Genomic DNA, 13,978 nt, shown 5'->3' on the forward strand with positions numbered 1-13,978 from the left:
AATGTTAGGCAAGTCCATTTTTAATGGTTTAAGTGGTGTTTGATTGCAAAGTGGGTTTTCTCAACCCCCCCCCCCCCCAAGCTCTCTCTCTCTCTCTCTCTCTCTCTCTCTCTCTCTCTCTCTCTCTCTCTCTCTCTCTCTCTCTCTCTCTCTCTCTCTCCCCCCCTTGTCTACGTAGGAAGAAGAATCACTTATTGCATTGTTGACTGAAGGAAAATGTCATATGCTGTATTGGACTTCAGAAGGAATCAATCTGAACCTTGATTTGAGTTTAATGCCCTGTCATTAACGAACAGCAAAAGTTCAATTTGAAAAAGAGCAGAGAAGAAATTGGCCATTGCTCTTTTCAAGGAAATGATCCCCGCATTCACCTAAAGACATTTGCATAAACTAAATATGGTTGGATAGTTGAGGATGTGAATCCTGTTCCTTCCAAATGAGAGTACATTGCAGTAACCATTACACTATTTAGCTGGATTTCTTGTTTCAGGAAAAATTGGATAATACTTTTTGTTTCATTGTGTCATGAATTATAGGAAAGCCGAAAAATGATGTAGCAAAAGGAGTCCCCTCAGGATGTTAATTAAAGAATTTGCATGTTTAGAATAAACAACGATGTATGTTAAGAGACTTTTGGCTGCATCTTGATTGTAGGTCATGTGTAATTACACTTTTGTTATTAAAGTTTGAAAGTAAAACAGATGTAGGAAGAAATAGAATATATTGGAATGTGACTTAGAAAGAACAAGAAAAAAGCTTTAGAATGATTTTTTTATTGTGCACTTTATAAGCCTCTTATTTTCAAATACTGGGTGATATGGTTATTCCTTTTGTGGGTTTTTATGGCTATAGTGATGGTCCACGCACCAAAAATACCAACTTATAACGATAAGGCACTTTTATTATGGTTCGTACATTTACAGAAACACAAGAAAAACAATGCACAATTTTATGACACGTGTAACACTAGTCAAGACACAGATGGGTCTGCCAAAGAAGCTCGAGTCCCCAAAGACCTTTTACTCTGCGCTTCGCCGGTGAAGTTACTGGCAGTCGACTGTCGCCACAGAGCCCCCCCCCCCCAGGAGTGCGGAGCACTGGGGGACGGACATGGGTGTCTTCCTGTGTAATGGCATTGTAGGATGCTCGCTGGTTGATAGCAGCGTGTGCTAAGTGTCCATACTGTCTGTGCAGGGTGGACTAGCGCTCGTATAGTCCACCATCCAGTGGGGGGGTCGGACTGGTCGACCTGCGCGCGTGAACTGGACGGGCACAGGAGATGTTGTTGCAGTACCGGCGGAGAGGGGGATGCGAATCTTGAGCATCCCGTCGGTGCTGAACGTTGCGGTTATGGCAGCCGTATCTACCCCATTTGGGATAGGGACTGTGCGCAGGATGGTGATGTGTGACGTGGGTGTGGACCCACGTGAAGTGTCCCCTATGCGGAGGACGAAGATGGATCCCTCATGGAGCTGCAAGGAAAGCTCGTTGCGTTGGCACTCAGAGGCGTTGATTGCGATGCAAATTTCGTCGACAGTGGATGTAGGGTGCACTAGGGGGGGTGGGGGCGAAAAGTAACGTAGTTCAGGAGAAACATTGGAACACTCTGTGGAGGTATTGGGTACCAACACTTGGGACAGTGTAATGTCACACGCAACATGAGGTTGAGCCTGAGGTTGTGGATTGTCACACACAGTGCCTGTTTGGAACGAGGGTAGAATATCATTGTATGCAACTGCTGAGTTGCCCTCAGGTGTAGGCTCGGTGCACATATGATCATGGTGGGACGCAGGAGGGTGGGTGGTCTGTGTGGGATCGGGGTCATCACCATCTGATGGAAGAATACTTGACTCGGGGGGGGGGGGGGGGGGGGGGTTACAGATTCTCAGATTCTTCGATCGTCCAGGCTGGTTTCACGCGTTGGAGGGAAACTGTCTGCCGGCGACCACTGTCCATAGTATTGTCCCTGCGAGCCACTACTCGATGTGAGCCAGAGTAGGGTGGCTGTAATGCCGGTTTGATTATGTCATCCCGTAACGTAACGAACTCACAAGAGTCCAGTGCCGCATGCCTGAACACGCGAGGGTGGGTATGTGGCCGTGGAGGAGGCGTGCGAATCGCGGCTATGTGTGTCCAGACCTGTTCAACTAGCGTGGGGAGGTCGGACAGGTCAGCGATTGCTTCGTCGTTGACGAACTCTGCGGGGAGGACTAGGGTCTTGCCATACAGTAGATATGCGAGTGAAGCCTGGAGGTCTGTCTTGTAAGCCGTGCATATTCCTAGAAAAACCCAGGAAAGGGCACTGCACCACTCACCACCGTGGCACATGAGTGCCGCTTTCAGCATTCTGTGCCACTGCTCGACCAGTCCATTGCTCTGGGGTTGGTAAGCCGTAGTGCGGAATCTATCCACCCCACAGAGGACGCAGAGTTTGTTAAACAGCAGGGATTCAAACTGTCTTCCCTGGTCGGTGGTGATGGATGTAGGACAGCCAAATCGAGCTATCCAGGAGGATACAAATGCCCGTGCTACGGAATCTGCTGTGATGTCCTGCAGGGGGATTGCCTCCACCCAACGTGTAACGCGATCAATGCCGCACAGGATATACCTGAAACCATCCGACATGGGTAATGGTCCTACGAGATCCACATGTACATGATGGAAGCGGCCTTTCGGGATGTCGAATTTACCTAGATTGGGTTGTGTGTGCCTGCCAACTTTGCTGCGCTGGCACTGTAAACAAGCACGAGCCCAAGTACGACAATCCCTCTTCACACCTGGCCACACAAAGTGTTCTGTAACCAGGTGCATAGTAGCCTTAGCACCAGGGTGTGCCAGGTTATGGAAAGTACTGAACACTTGGCGACGCAGCGCAGGGGGAACAATAGGCCGAGTGGTGCCCGTGGAAGTATCACACCACAGTGGCTTGGCCGAGCCCGGTAGGTTGCACGAAACGATCGGAAGGGAAGTATCTGGGTCCTGTCGGAGGTTGTGCAATTCGGTGTCACTGTCCTGTAAGTGGGCCAATTCATCGAAATTAATGGGGGATGAAATTGCAGTGATACGTGATAGGTAGTCAGCCACCACATTTTCTGACCCTCGAATGTAACGGATGTACGTTGTGTATTGGCAAATTAAGTCCATTTGCCGGAACCTACGTGGAGAAAGGTCAGTAGCGGGGTTATGGATAGCCTCCGCGAGGGGGCGGTGGTCCGTGAAGATTGTTATATTCCTTCCTTCAATGTCCGTGCAGAAATATTTTACAGCTTCATAAACTGCAAGCAATTCTCTGTTGAATGCTGACGATTTACGTTGAGCTGTAGATAATTTTTTGGAAAAAAAAAAAAACGGAGCGGTTGAGTCGTGTCATTGACATGCTGTTGTAGGACTGCACCGATTGCGAAATCACTTGCATCCGCTGTAATCGAGATGCAGGCATCTGGCAAAGAATGGGCGAGAGTGACACCACGTGCTAACACTGATTTAAGGTCTTCAAAAGCTCTCACCATGTTGTCAGACCACGGTACTCGGCGACTGCCTGAGGTTTGTTTGCCAGCCAATGCATCAGTCAAAGGGGCTTGAATTGCTGCCGCCATCAGCAGGTTACGACGGTAGAGATTCACAGTTCCTAAAAACAGGCGTAATTCGCGAAATGACACTGGGAGGGGTAGCTTACGAATGCAGTCAACCCGCTCCTGCGGGGGGCATATACCATCCGAGGAGACTGTGTACCCCAGAAAAGTGACAGCGGTGCAGCGGAGTTGTGACTTGTCATTATTGATCTCGACTCCGTTAGGGCCTACATGTCAATAAGTCCTGTATTGTGGCCAGGTGGAGTTCATGTTCCCTGTCAGAGGGGGAGAAAATTAGTATGTCATCGAGGTATGTGTAGCAATATGTGCAGTTAAAAAGAAGTGAGTCTATAAGACGCTGCCAAGTTTGGGCCACGTTTTTGAGACCATAAGGCATGTAACAAAATTCGTACAGGCCAAAAGGTGTGATTACTGCTGTCTTTGGGATGTCACTCTGTTCCATTGGTATCTGTAAATATGCCTTGCGGCAGTCCAAGACACTGAAGATGCGTGCTCCGCTAAGTACTTGCGCAAAGTCTTGTATGTGAGGTATCGGGTAATTGTCTAATACCGTCCGCGCGTTGAGGCGACGATAGTTGCCGCACAGGCGCACAGTGCCGTCCTTTTTGGGAACTAAATGTATGGGGGAGGACCAGTTACTGTCCAATGGGCGAACAATGCCTGTCCTTAGAAGTTCCTCCACTGCGGCTTTAGCAAGGCATAGTTTATGTGGTGGCAGTCGGCGCGCTTTATGGCGCACTGGAGGCCCATCTGTCGTGACAGTTTTGTGTGTCGTGCCATTCGTAATAGCGTTCAGCTTGGCTGGCGATCTCATTTGGGGCCCGTCGTGAACAGGGATCGGTAACATACGAGAGTCACTAACCTGATGTGCCAGTGAAGCAGTCTGCTTCGGTGTCAACGAGGTCCCACGAGGTGCATCTCCGGTGTCAGGTGGTGGCGGTGTTGGCAGGCGTTGTATGAGGCGTCGTGCCTCGGTGAGGGCTTGCGTAGCCGATGATCTGGCAGGGTTCCGTTCGACGTTGTGAGGACGGAGATCGTCGACTGCAGGGCGTTCAGGCTGGAGATGGGCGGTGGAAATCGTGAGGCTGTCTGCCGATGTAGAGCAGTTGATGGGAGCTGTGCCCAGGTTGCCGGGCAGCCGAGGAGGAAGGGGGGCCGAAGAGGCGACTGAACATGCAATTTGCGTGGACGAGGCGTGGTGCAATAATGCGGCTGACTCAAGATCTGGAGACAGTCCGAAGTGGAAAAGGAAGTCGATGCCTAATATTGGATCTTCGACATCAGCCACGTAGAAGGACCAAGTGAACTGTTTACCAGGTATGAGTTCAATAGGTAACTTGGCCAGACCCTCGACACGAAGTGTCGACTTATTTGCTGCTTGAAGGGACAGTTTGGTTGATGTCATGTCCTTTACAGAAAATGTGGGAGGTATGACACTAACGTCTGCTCCGGTATCGACGAGAAAATACCGGTGCGAACCTACATCCAAGGCGTACAGACGTCCTCGTGGGGTGGGGGATCTGAAAGAATGCAATGTCTGTGGGCGCCCCTGCCTGTATCCGCGGGCCGTGGCGCCTACAGCGGCCCGCGTGCAGCGTTTGGGAACGTGCAGGGCGGATGGCAGTTGCTAGCGGCGTTCCTGAAAGTGGTGTGAAACCAGCATATGCGTGAATCGGCTATACTCGTCCCGCCACCCGAAGTGTCAGGTGGGGGGAAGGCGGGGCGGGCAGGCGCTAGCCCGGTTGGGGTGGGGAGCGGCTGTTGCCGACCCGCTGGCGGTTCTCGGTCTTGGCCGCTAGGTGGCTGCTGTTCCGTGTGCTGTCTGCGATACGCACGCGCCCAGCCTCTACCGCCCGATGGTGTAAGTATACACACAGGGATACCAACCTCGGCGGTGTTAGACACTGTGCTGTGTCGAATTATGGCGTATGCCTGATCCGCCAGCCGTAGTTTATCCTCGAGTGACGCTGCGGTATATGGAAGCAAATGTAACTGTAGTTCTTGTGGCAGCTTCACCAACCACAATGCCCAGAGCGCTAAGTTCGGCAGGATACCGACCTGTGCACGCAAGCGTCACCACAGCTGTGAGGGTGTTCTGTCGCCTAAAGTCTCGTCGTAAATTATGTTGTGAATAGTATCGGCCGGCGGACGAGAGAGGCGTTCGATAAGTAATGCGCGAGCAGAGGCATATTTGTTGCTCTTAGGAGGGTTCAGCAATAAGTCACTGATGAGATCAGGGTGGTCGTGCAGGTGGTTCACTAAACACACGAAACGGGTGCTGTCGTCCGCAATACCGTGTATGTCCAACATGTTGTCCACCAAGGTAAACCACGTCACTGGGTTGTCCGGTTGTAACGGCGGCAGCTTCGGAAAACAGCCGGGGGTCAGTGTTTGCGGGACTGTAGGAGGGGCACGAAACGCACGGGGATTCTGCATGGTGTTCACTAGTGCCTCAGTGGCAGGCGATGTGTTGCGTTGAACGGCCGTTAGCTGTGTAGGCGAGACGTGGTATCCAGTCCATGTAGGCACGGAATCTATGCAGCCACACGACAAGTACGGCGTGGCAGGCGCAGGCGGTTCAACTGCTGGTGCAGCCGGAATCTCGAGCAGAGGCGCAAGATCACGATTGAGCGCCGAGTGACGGGGCGGAACCACAGCAGGTGCGTCGCCCGAGGTGTGCGCGGGGTGGCGGGATGGGTAGGTGTATAAATGGTCCAGCGCGGTTGGTGCGAGTGTCCCTTCGACCGGCGCGAAGGGGGGCACGTTAAACGGCAGCCGTGCATGTGGACCCAGAAACTGGCCAGCCGCGTGGTCCATGCTGTGCGGTAGAAACTCGAGGTTTCCGGGGTCCTGTGCTGGAGGGGCATTCTGTTGAGCGTAGAAGGCCATAGAAGGTGTCTGCGTCGATGTGTACAGCGCCCGGTGTGGTATGCCGGCAGAGGTTAGAGTCGTCCGGCCAGGTGAGGCAAACACGGGAGATACGAACATTCCCGGTGTATTAGTGGCACACGGGGTGAAGCGTTGCGCTTCACAGTCGAATGTCCATTCTGTGGTCGCGGCGTTGTGCACTGCCGTAAAAACTGGAGGCTGCGACATTGTCTATTGGCGCGAAACCGGTGATACACAGAGAGCGACTGCAACGTATTTTCGCGACTCGGGGTCACCAATGTGGGTTTTTATGGCTATAGTGACGGTCCACGCACCAAAAATACCAACTTATTACGTTAAGGCACTTTTATTACGGTTCGTATATTTACAGAAACACAAGAAAAACAATGCACAATTTCACGACACGTGTAACACTAGTCAAGACGCAGATGGGACTGCCAAAGAAGCTCGAGTCCCCAAAGACCTTTTACTCTGCGCTTCGCCGGTGAAGTTACTGGCAGTCGTCTGTCGCCACACTTTCATAGGCTACTTTTACAAGCTTTCTAAACATTGACATTTTTCCATATTTCCTCCTTATTTTGTTACTGTCCATTTTGAATGCTGAAGTTTCAATATGTATTTGATACAAATGCTCTAAGACACCAAGTTTATCCCATTTTCAAACATGTTTTCCTTGCACATCAGCATTAATATCTGACAATGACTCTGTGTTTTTATACTTAGACTGCTGGTCTGTCTGAATGTTTTTAGGGTTCTGATGATGTGCTTCATATTGTCACTTGTAAATTTAGAAGTGTTCATGTTATTGTTGAAAGTCTTGATTATTTACCACAGAATGTTTATCTCTAAAATGTCATAATTGCCAATAATGTAGCTGATAAGATATCTTATGACATGATATTTTATGTGTTGTGAGTGATCCACAATGTGGCCTGTTTCAGTATCATTGAATATACAAATAATTTCATTGGTCATGTATGTGGCATTTTACATGCTACTACCCAGTAAAGCGGACCTTCAGATACTCCTGGGAAAGATAAAGAGATTGATAACAAGACTGTCACACCAGATATCAGAAGATGTGAGAGAGGACCTAGCTGTTGTTGTGAGTGAAAACATACCAAGGCCCTTTCAAGCAAGCCTGGAAATTAAGCGCAAAGTTAAAATGTAAGTATAGCATAAAACAGTGAAAACATTTTGTATTTTGTGGAAAATATATTTTGATTCAAGTAAATGAGTTGGTATCAGGAACAGTTTTTAACTAATTATGGTGTTTTTGTGCAGTATAAATATCAACATTTTTGTTTCAGGTATCTTAAAATATTAAAAATGCCTGTTTCTCTTACTGCTCAGTAAGCAATATGACCAAGGAGAAAATGGTCTTCATGTGAAACTGTGAAAATATTCTAAATATTGTATATACAGTTTTTGTACAATAGGTTTTGGTCCAAGCATATTGAAATGGTACTGGCATTAAGTGGAATACAAATGGATATATCTAGGAACCTTTAGTTGAGGAAGCTGCATTATCTTCAATCAAGCTGACACATGATTTTTCTGAGTCCTTTACATAGACCGTAAGCCGTGATGGTGTCATGGCTTACCTTCTTCCAGTGTTATATTACTGCTTTCTGTGTTATTTAATATAAGAAACATACAAAACAAACTATAAACTCTGCAGTTATTCTCTACTGTGCACAATCTATTATGTGAAATAAAACATATCAAGATGGTGGATAATGTAAATTGAATCCTTGTTAGTACCACAAATATAAGCATTAATAGTGAGAAAAATGTTTTAATATGTTAAGAAATGCAGTATTTATTGTTATCTTAGTGCATTCAGTGTTGTGTTTTGTTATTGCTCAATGAGCAGGAAGACTGAAGGTGGAACCAGTTTCTTCCACTTACAGACAATTACTTCAGTACTGTTCACTATATACAAGTGTCCGTTTGAAGTTTTTTTAAACAAATTACCTTGACAAGCTTTTACGCTCAATACTGTCACACACGACTGCAGAAGACTTATTGTCTAAATAAAGAGAGTAACATATAGTGTGAAACAGACACAGTTTTCTTTTTATTGTTTAACATCCACTGTTTTGATGATGTTGTTTCCGAATCATGATTTCGAAACATCAATGAAAACAGTGAAAAGTGATGAAGCAAACTGCAGTTGCTAGTGACGAGGCAAACTGCCATTGCTGCATAAAGCTTATCACTTATAGCAATAATAAATGTATTACTGTTATATTATATCAAAGTGACAGGAAAATGCAGGTTGAAAACAGAAAGACTCTTTAGTGACCTCAGGAGCTCGGCCAGTACTCTATCAACACTCATGAGAAACATAAGAAAACTTTTCCTCTTGTAAAAAATGCACAATGAAGGGTGTTATATACTTTAAATGCAAGGTATCATACCACAGTTGAAGTACCACTTAAGTAACAAGAATATAGTAAAGTGAAACATCATGCTACATGCAAAAAACAAAGTTGACAAAATAAGAAAGTGGACAGTGCATCGTTTCAAAATACGGCTCTGGAAACTGGTGTTTATAGAAAATGTTGCAGAACTGTGAACTCAAGAATAAGATGTGATTAGTGCAACAGAATAGTTCAATTTTAAAATGGACACACCACCATTTGACTGTATTGTTGTTTATTTACTGTATTTACTCGAATCTAAGCCGCACTTTTTTTCCGGTTTTTGTAGTCCAAAAAACCGCCTGCGGCTTAGAATCGAGTGCAAAGTAAGCGGAAATTCTGAAAAATGTTGGTAGGTGCCGCCACAACTAACTTCTGCCGTCGAATATATGTAGCGATTCACATGCATGCTTTTCAGGTACAAAGATAAATACTGGCGCCAAAACCTCTGCGTCAGTAAATTAATAAATAAAAAAAACAAACGGTGGAAGACGAAATTTTTTCTCCACCCCGAGTTTCGACCACTGCATTTTCATACATTATCCAACGAAGTAAATACAAATTCCGTATTGTTCGTCTTCGAATGTAGCAACATATCAATGTACTGTACTACGAAAATCCGACTGGCAAGACTGTTTGGGATGTTTGTCAATATGGCCAACTCTACGTTCTGAATTTTTTTCTACCTATGAGAAGAGATGGTTGGTAATAGGAACTTTTATGAATTGTGAATCACATGCAGTATTCTCTTCACCATAAGAATAATACGTATATAAACATTTTGCCATGTATTCTTTCGTGTTTGCTGCTATCTCATTTAAATCCTGTCTGCTTAATAAACTACGAAACTAGAGTGAGACAACAGCAAACGCTGAAGAATATACATATCATTTCATGTTTATATTCGTATTATTCTTATGCCTAATAGTGATACAGTCAGAAATGAAGCATGTCAATTGACTAGATTTTTAAATCTAAGATGACTAATTTCTGTGCAGAATGTTATGTACTAAAGAAACGTCTGCAAAGTTTTTCAAACAGAGAAAAATTTTCGCTAAACTCTCGTTCAGAACATCTTCTATCATACGCAGTCTATTATTTGGTTCTTGTTGATCGTCAAAGAAAGCAGCAGTGTTAGTAACAACAAATAGCAGTCTCTTGCTTTCGCTAATGAGACGATTCCTCTCTTTTTCTTTTTTTAATTGTAAGCGGCGGTAGTGCGCACAAAAGCAAGCCACGCCGCGAGCAGCGACAGGCCGTAAACACTGATTATCAGAATGTGACAAACAGTGCATGACACAGTACAGTAATGCATTTTCAGCTTAGAGTGACGTAAACACCTATAACAAAGAGAACGGCACTTAGATCAAAGAAAAATAAGCAATCGATTCAAACCAGACGAAGCACGTGAAAAAGGAAGGGTACCCGTATAAATACGGACCCGCCTGACACATAGCAATGGCTATCTGGTAAAGCCTAACTGCTAAGCTTACTACGCGAACCAAACTACTGTAGCTGTATCGTCATTCATTCGACCTAAATTGTGTCTCATATTACAATGGACCGACTTTGTTTCGATTTGGAGGTGCGGCCTAAAACTTTACTCTCCCCTTGAATTTCGAGTCTCATATTTCAGGTGCGGCTTAGATTCGGGAAGATTTTTTTTCCTTGATTTCGAGTCTCATTTTTCAGGTGCGGCTTAGATTCGAGTGCGGCTTAGATTCGAGTAAATACGGTAATTCCAACCTAGGTTTTGGCCTTTTATGCCATTTTCAATGATTGAGTTTATGTCATTAACATATACTGCAGGACATCAAACTCAAAATTGTCCATAAATTAAGAAAAATCATTATCTTGTAAAATAATGATGATTTTTACATCTTGCATTTTGTGGGAGTGAATATTTTTCTTAGTTTATGGACAGTTTTGAGCTTGAAATCCTGCAAAATATATTAATGACATAAACTTAGTCACTTGAAAATGGCTTAAAAGGCCAAAACCTGAGCCATAATTAAATAAACAACAATATACTCAAATGGTGGTATGCTCATTTAAAAATTATTGTATGACTCTTGCTCAGAAACATCAAAAACAGAATATTTCATTTTCATTGTGGGCAAGTGGATCCCTCAATGAAAAATTAAAAGTACTTTCCTATCAAATGAAAATGTGGTGATAGTAAGTATAAAAAGTGGAGGAAAGTGACACTTAAAAACTGTATGAAAGATGTACAAACACATAAAAACAGTGAGGTGAATGAAGTACACTTTTTGCAAGAAAACCCCTTTGAAATGGTTGCAAGGAAAGAACAATGAGCAATCATGGTCACTTGCAGAAACTTTACATTCTATCAGATAACAATGGATGGGGAATCACATCGCTTGTTAACAAAGCATGAGTTGTGAAATCCACAGGTTTGGCTAAGTGTGGTACTTGCCTTTCAAAAGTAATTAAGAATGTTCACACTGCAGAAATTGTCAAGTTGACTTCAAATGATGTTGTAGCACTGTTTGGCAGCTCTAACAATGTATACAAGACTTAAACATCAATAACTTGCTGGGAACTAGAGATGCACCTTGCTCATATCTTTCACACAAACGTTGTCTTCGTAAGCATACTGCATCACCATGATTTACCATGTTGGTCTTGCATAAACAAAGTGATATACATAAACTAGTCAAAAACATTTGTGTTGATATTTGTGAAGTGGACTGAAGATTTCACCCTTCACATGGACTCAGCCTGAAAAACCTAGGGAAGCACCTTGCGAAACAATAGTTTCTGGAAGAAATCTAGAGGCAGCAATAAATTTCTGAACCACTGAAAGCATTACCAATACCATCACCAAAATCTGGAACAGCAGGAACAACACCAGAAGCAGCAACAACACCAGCGACTCCATCACCACCACCAACAACAACAACCAACAGAAGCAACAGCAATGAAAATAACATCAACAAAATCAGAAGAAACAATACAAAAATTAGGACCATCATCAGTAGGAGCAGCAGAATCATCAGCAGATGGATTTTTTTATGGTTTCAGAGCAAGAAAAGAAAAAGAATGTGACAAATCAACCTGCAAACATGCAGTTAAGTCACAGCAACTTCTTAGTTTTAAATATTCATGGCCTTGAAAGTGAAGATGAAATATTGGAGGAATTATTGACACTAAAATAAGTATCCTTTTTTCTGTTTATCCAAACACTGGCTTAAACAACAACAAGTAACATAATATAAACTGGAAAGTCATAAATGCAGAAACAGTTTCTGCAGATCTCAGTACCAAAAGGGTGGTACTGTAATCTACATTTCCAGTGAAATAGATTTTAGAGTTCTTGATCTTGATCTCAGATGGGCATATGTTGTGAAACACTTTGAAATTACGGGTATCATATGTGATGTAATTAAGGTGATCACAATTAATAAAATGTTTTGGGCTATTATGCTGTGGTCGAATGTATTAGGTCTACAACTTTGCTTCCGCCATTTTCCAATAGACGGCAGTAGCGGCAAGTGGGGTTGAGGTGGTTGGTCATAGGTGTAATACATTAAGCTTAGGCATCGATAAATATAATGCCATAAAAATATTAGTTGATTTCTGATTGCATCATAAGGTTATTCTTGACTAAGTATTCCAACTTACATACCCATTTCTCACCATTTGTGGGAAGTTTTAATTTTCTGCTTTAACGTCAAGAAGTCTGGGGCTGTGGCTCTTAAAATGCTGGGTAAGACCAATGGTGAGGGAACTATTAGTGGAAGAACAGTGATTTTGATGTCGAAAACCGGCATGGCAGTGGAAGACAGAACGTTTTTGTAGCTACTGAAGCAGAAGAAGACAGTCACAGGACATCATTATTGAAAGCAATTGATGTGTTCGAGCCCAGCACTGAAACACATACGGCCACAATTAAGGTAATATTGCAGCAGGTCAGTGCTCGACCCCATGTCGCATAACCCGTCAAAATATACGTGGAAATGTCGAAATGAGAAGGCCTATCACTTCCGCCGTATTCTCCGTACGTTGCTCTCTCTGACTACCACCTTTTTCAATGAGTGGCATACAGTCTGGCTGACCAGCACTTCTGATCATATGAAAAAGTGCAAAACTGAATCGATTCATGGATCCCTACAAAAGACACCCAGTTCTTCCTCCACAGGATTCGTATGCTATCCAAAAGATGGGAGAATGTAGTGGCCAGCAGTGGTAAATACTATGAATCCTAAATTTTTTGTAAGTTTTTCATGGTAAAGCCCTGAACTTTGAGGAAAAACATCGGAAGCAAAATTGTAGACCTAGTATTTCACATTTAAGCCCAACGTTTCATCCCCGTCTGCAGAGGACATTTTCAAGAAGGTCATAGCTTCTTTGAGTGTCCATCTATCACCCTGGCTCACTACTGACTGCAGCAAAATTCTGTTTACGCATACTTTGTGCAGTGGCATGATGTCACAATTTTTGATTACCTTAGTGCAGTTGGCTGCTGCTGATTGCTGTCATCTGCTGTTGCTATCACCATAAGATGGAAGACTGGTACACATCTTCTTCAGTACCAGAATCCAGTTGACATAAATTTCATGTCCTCTTCCTTCCTACTGAAATTCCTGGGGTGTTTTACAGCCCCTATGGCCTCTGTATAGCCTTTCATGGTATCTGCTTGTGGCTGCCAGTACTTGAGTCATATCAAAATAAATGTAGTGGTCTCCTGGCTACAAAGCATCTTCAGCAACAGTCTGTCAGTGCCCCCCCCCCCCCACTCCCCGCCCCCCTTCTGCAATTGCCCTTGTGCTCTTCTAGTTGTTTCTTGACCTTTTTGTACTACCCACATACACCTCCCAGCAAAATTTTGTAGATTCCTGCTTTTTTCCAGTAGTTTACAAGCACCCTTGGCCAATTTTAGGTTATCTTGTATCTTCTGGGTGGGGTTGTAGATTGCCACACTGTTCCGCTTCTTAAATACTTATTCCCAAGTGCTCACTAACTTCCTTTAATGAAAATCAGGAAAACTTTCAATTTTGCATGCACCTGTGCATTCCTATGATTTCTGTGTGGTGGTCTTAACACTAT

The 13,978-nt window shown here is 44.3% G+C and overlaps 1 protein-coding gene across 1 annotated transcript in view; it reads left to right on the forward strand.

Annotated features, from left to right (window-relative positions):
• The window catches only part of LOC126146873 (telomerase reverse transcriptase-like), a 190,050-nt gene extending 181,877 nt beyond the window's left edge, over nucleotides 1–8,173 (forward strand). Inside the window, exons 9-10 of the mRNA XM_049915650.1 lie at nucleotides 7,424–7,649; nucleotides 7,793–8,173. Coding sequence (XP_049771607.1) covers nucleotides 7,424–7,649; nucleotides 7,793–7,838 — 272 coding nt within the window. The 3' untranslated portion in view covers nucleotides 7,839–8,173. The remainder of the gene's footprint in view (nucleotides 1–7,423; nucleotides 7,650–7,792) is intronic.
• Nucleotides 8,174–13,978: the final 5,805 nt, after the last annotated feature.

This window comes from Schistocerca cancellata, chromosome 2 (assembly GCF_023864275.1).
Source record: "Schistocerca cancellata isolate TAMUIC-IGC-003103 chromosome 2, iqSchCanc2.1, whole genome shotgun sequence".
Taxonomy (NCBI): Eukaryota; Metazoa; Arthropoda; class Insecta; order Orthoptera; family Acrididae; genus Schistocerca; species Schistocerca cancellata.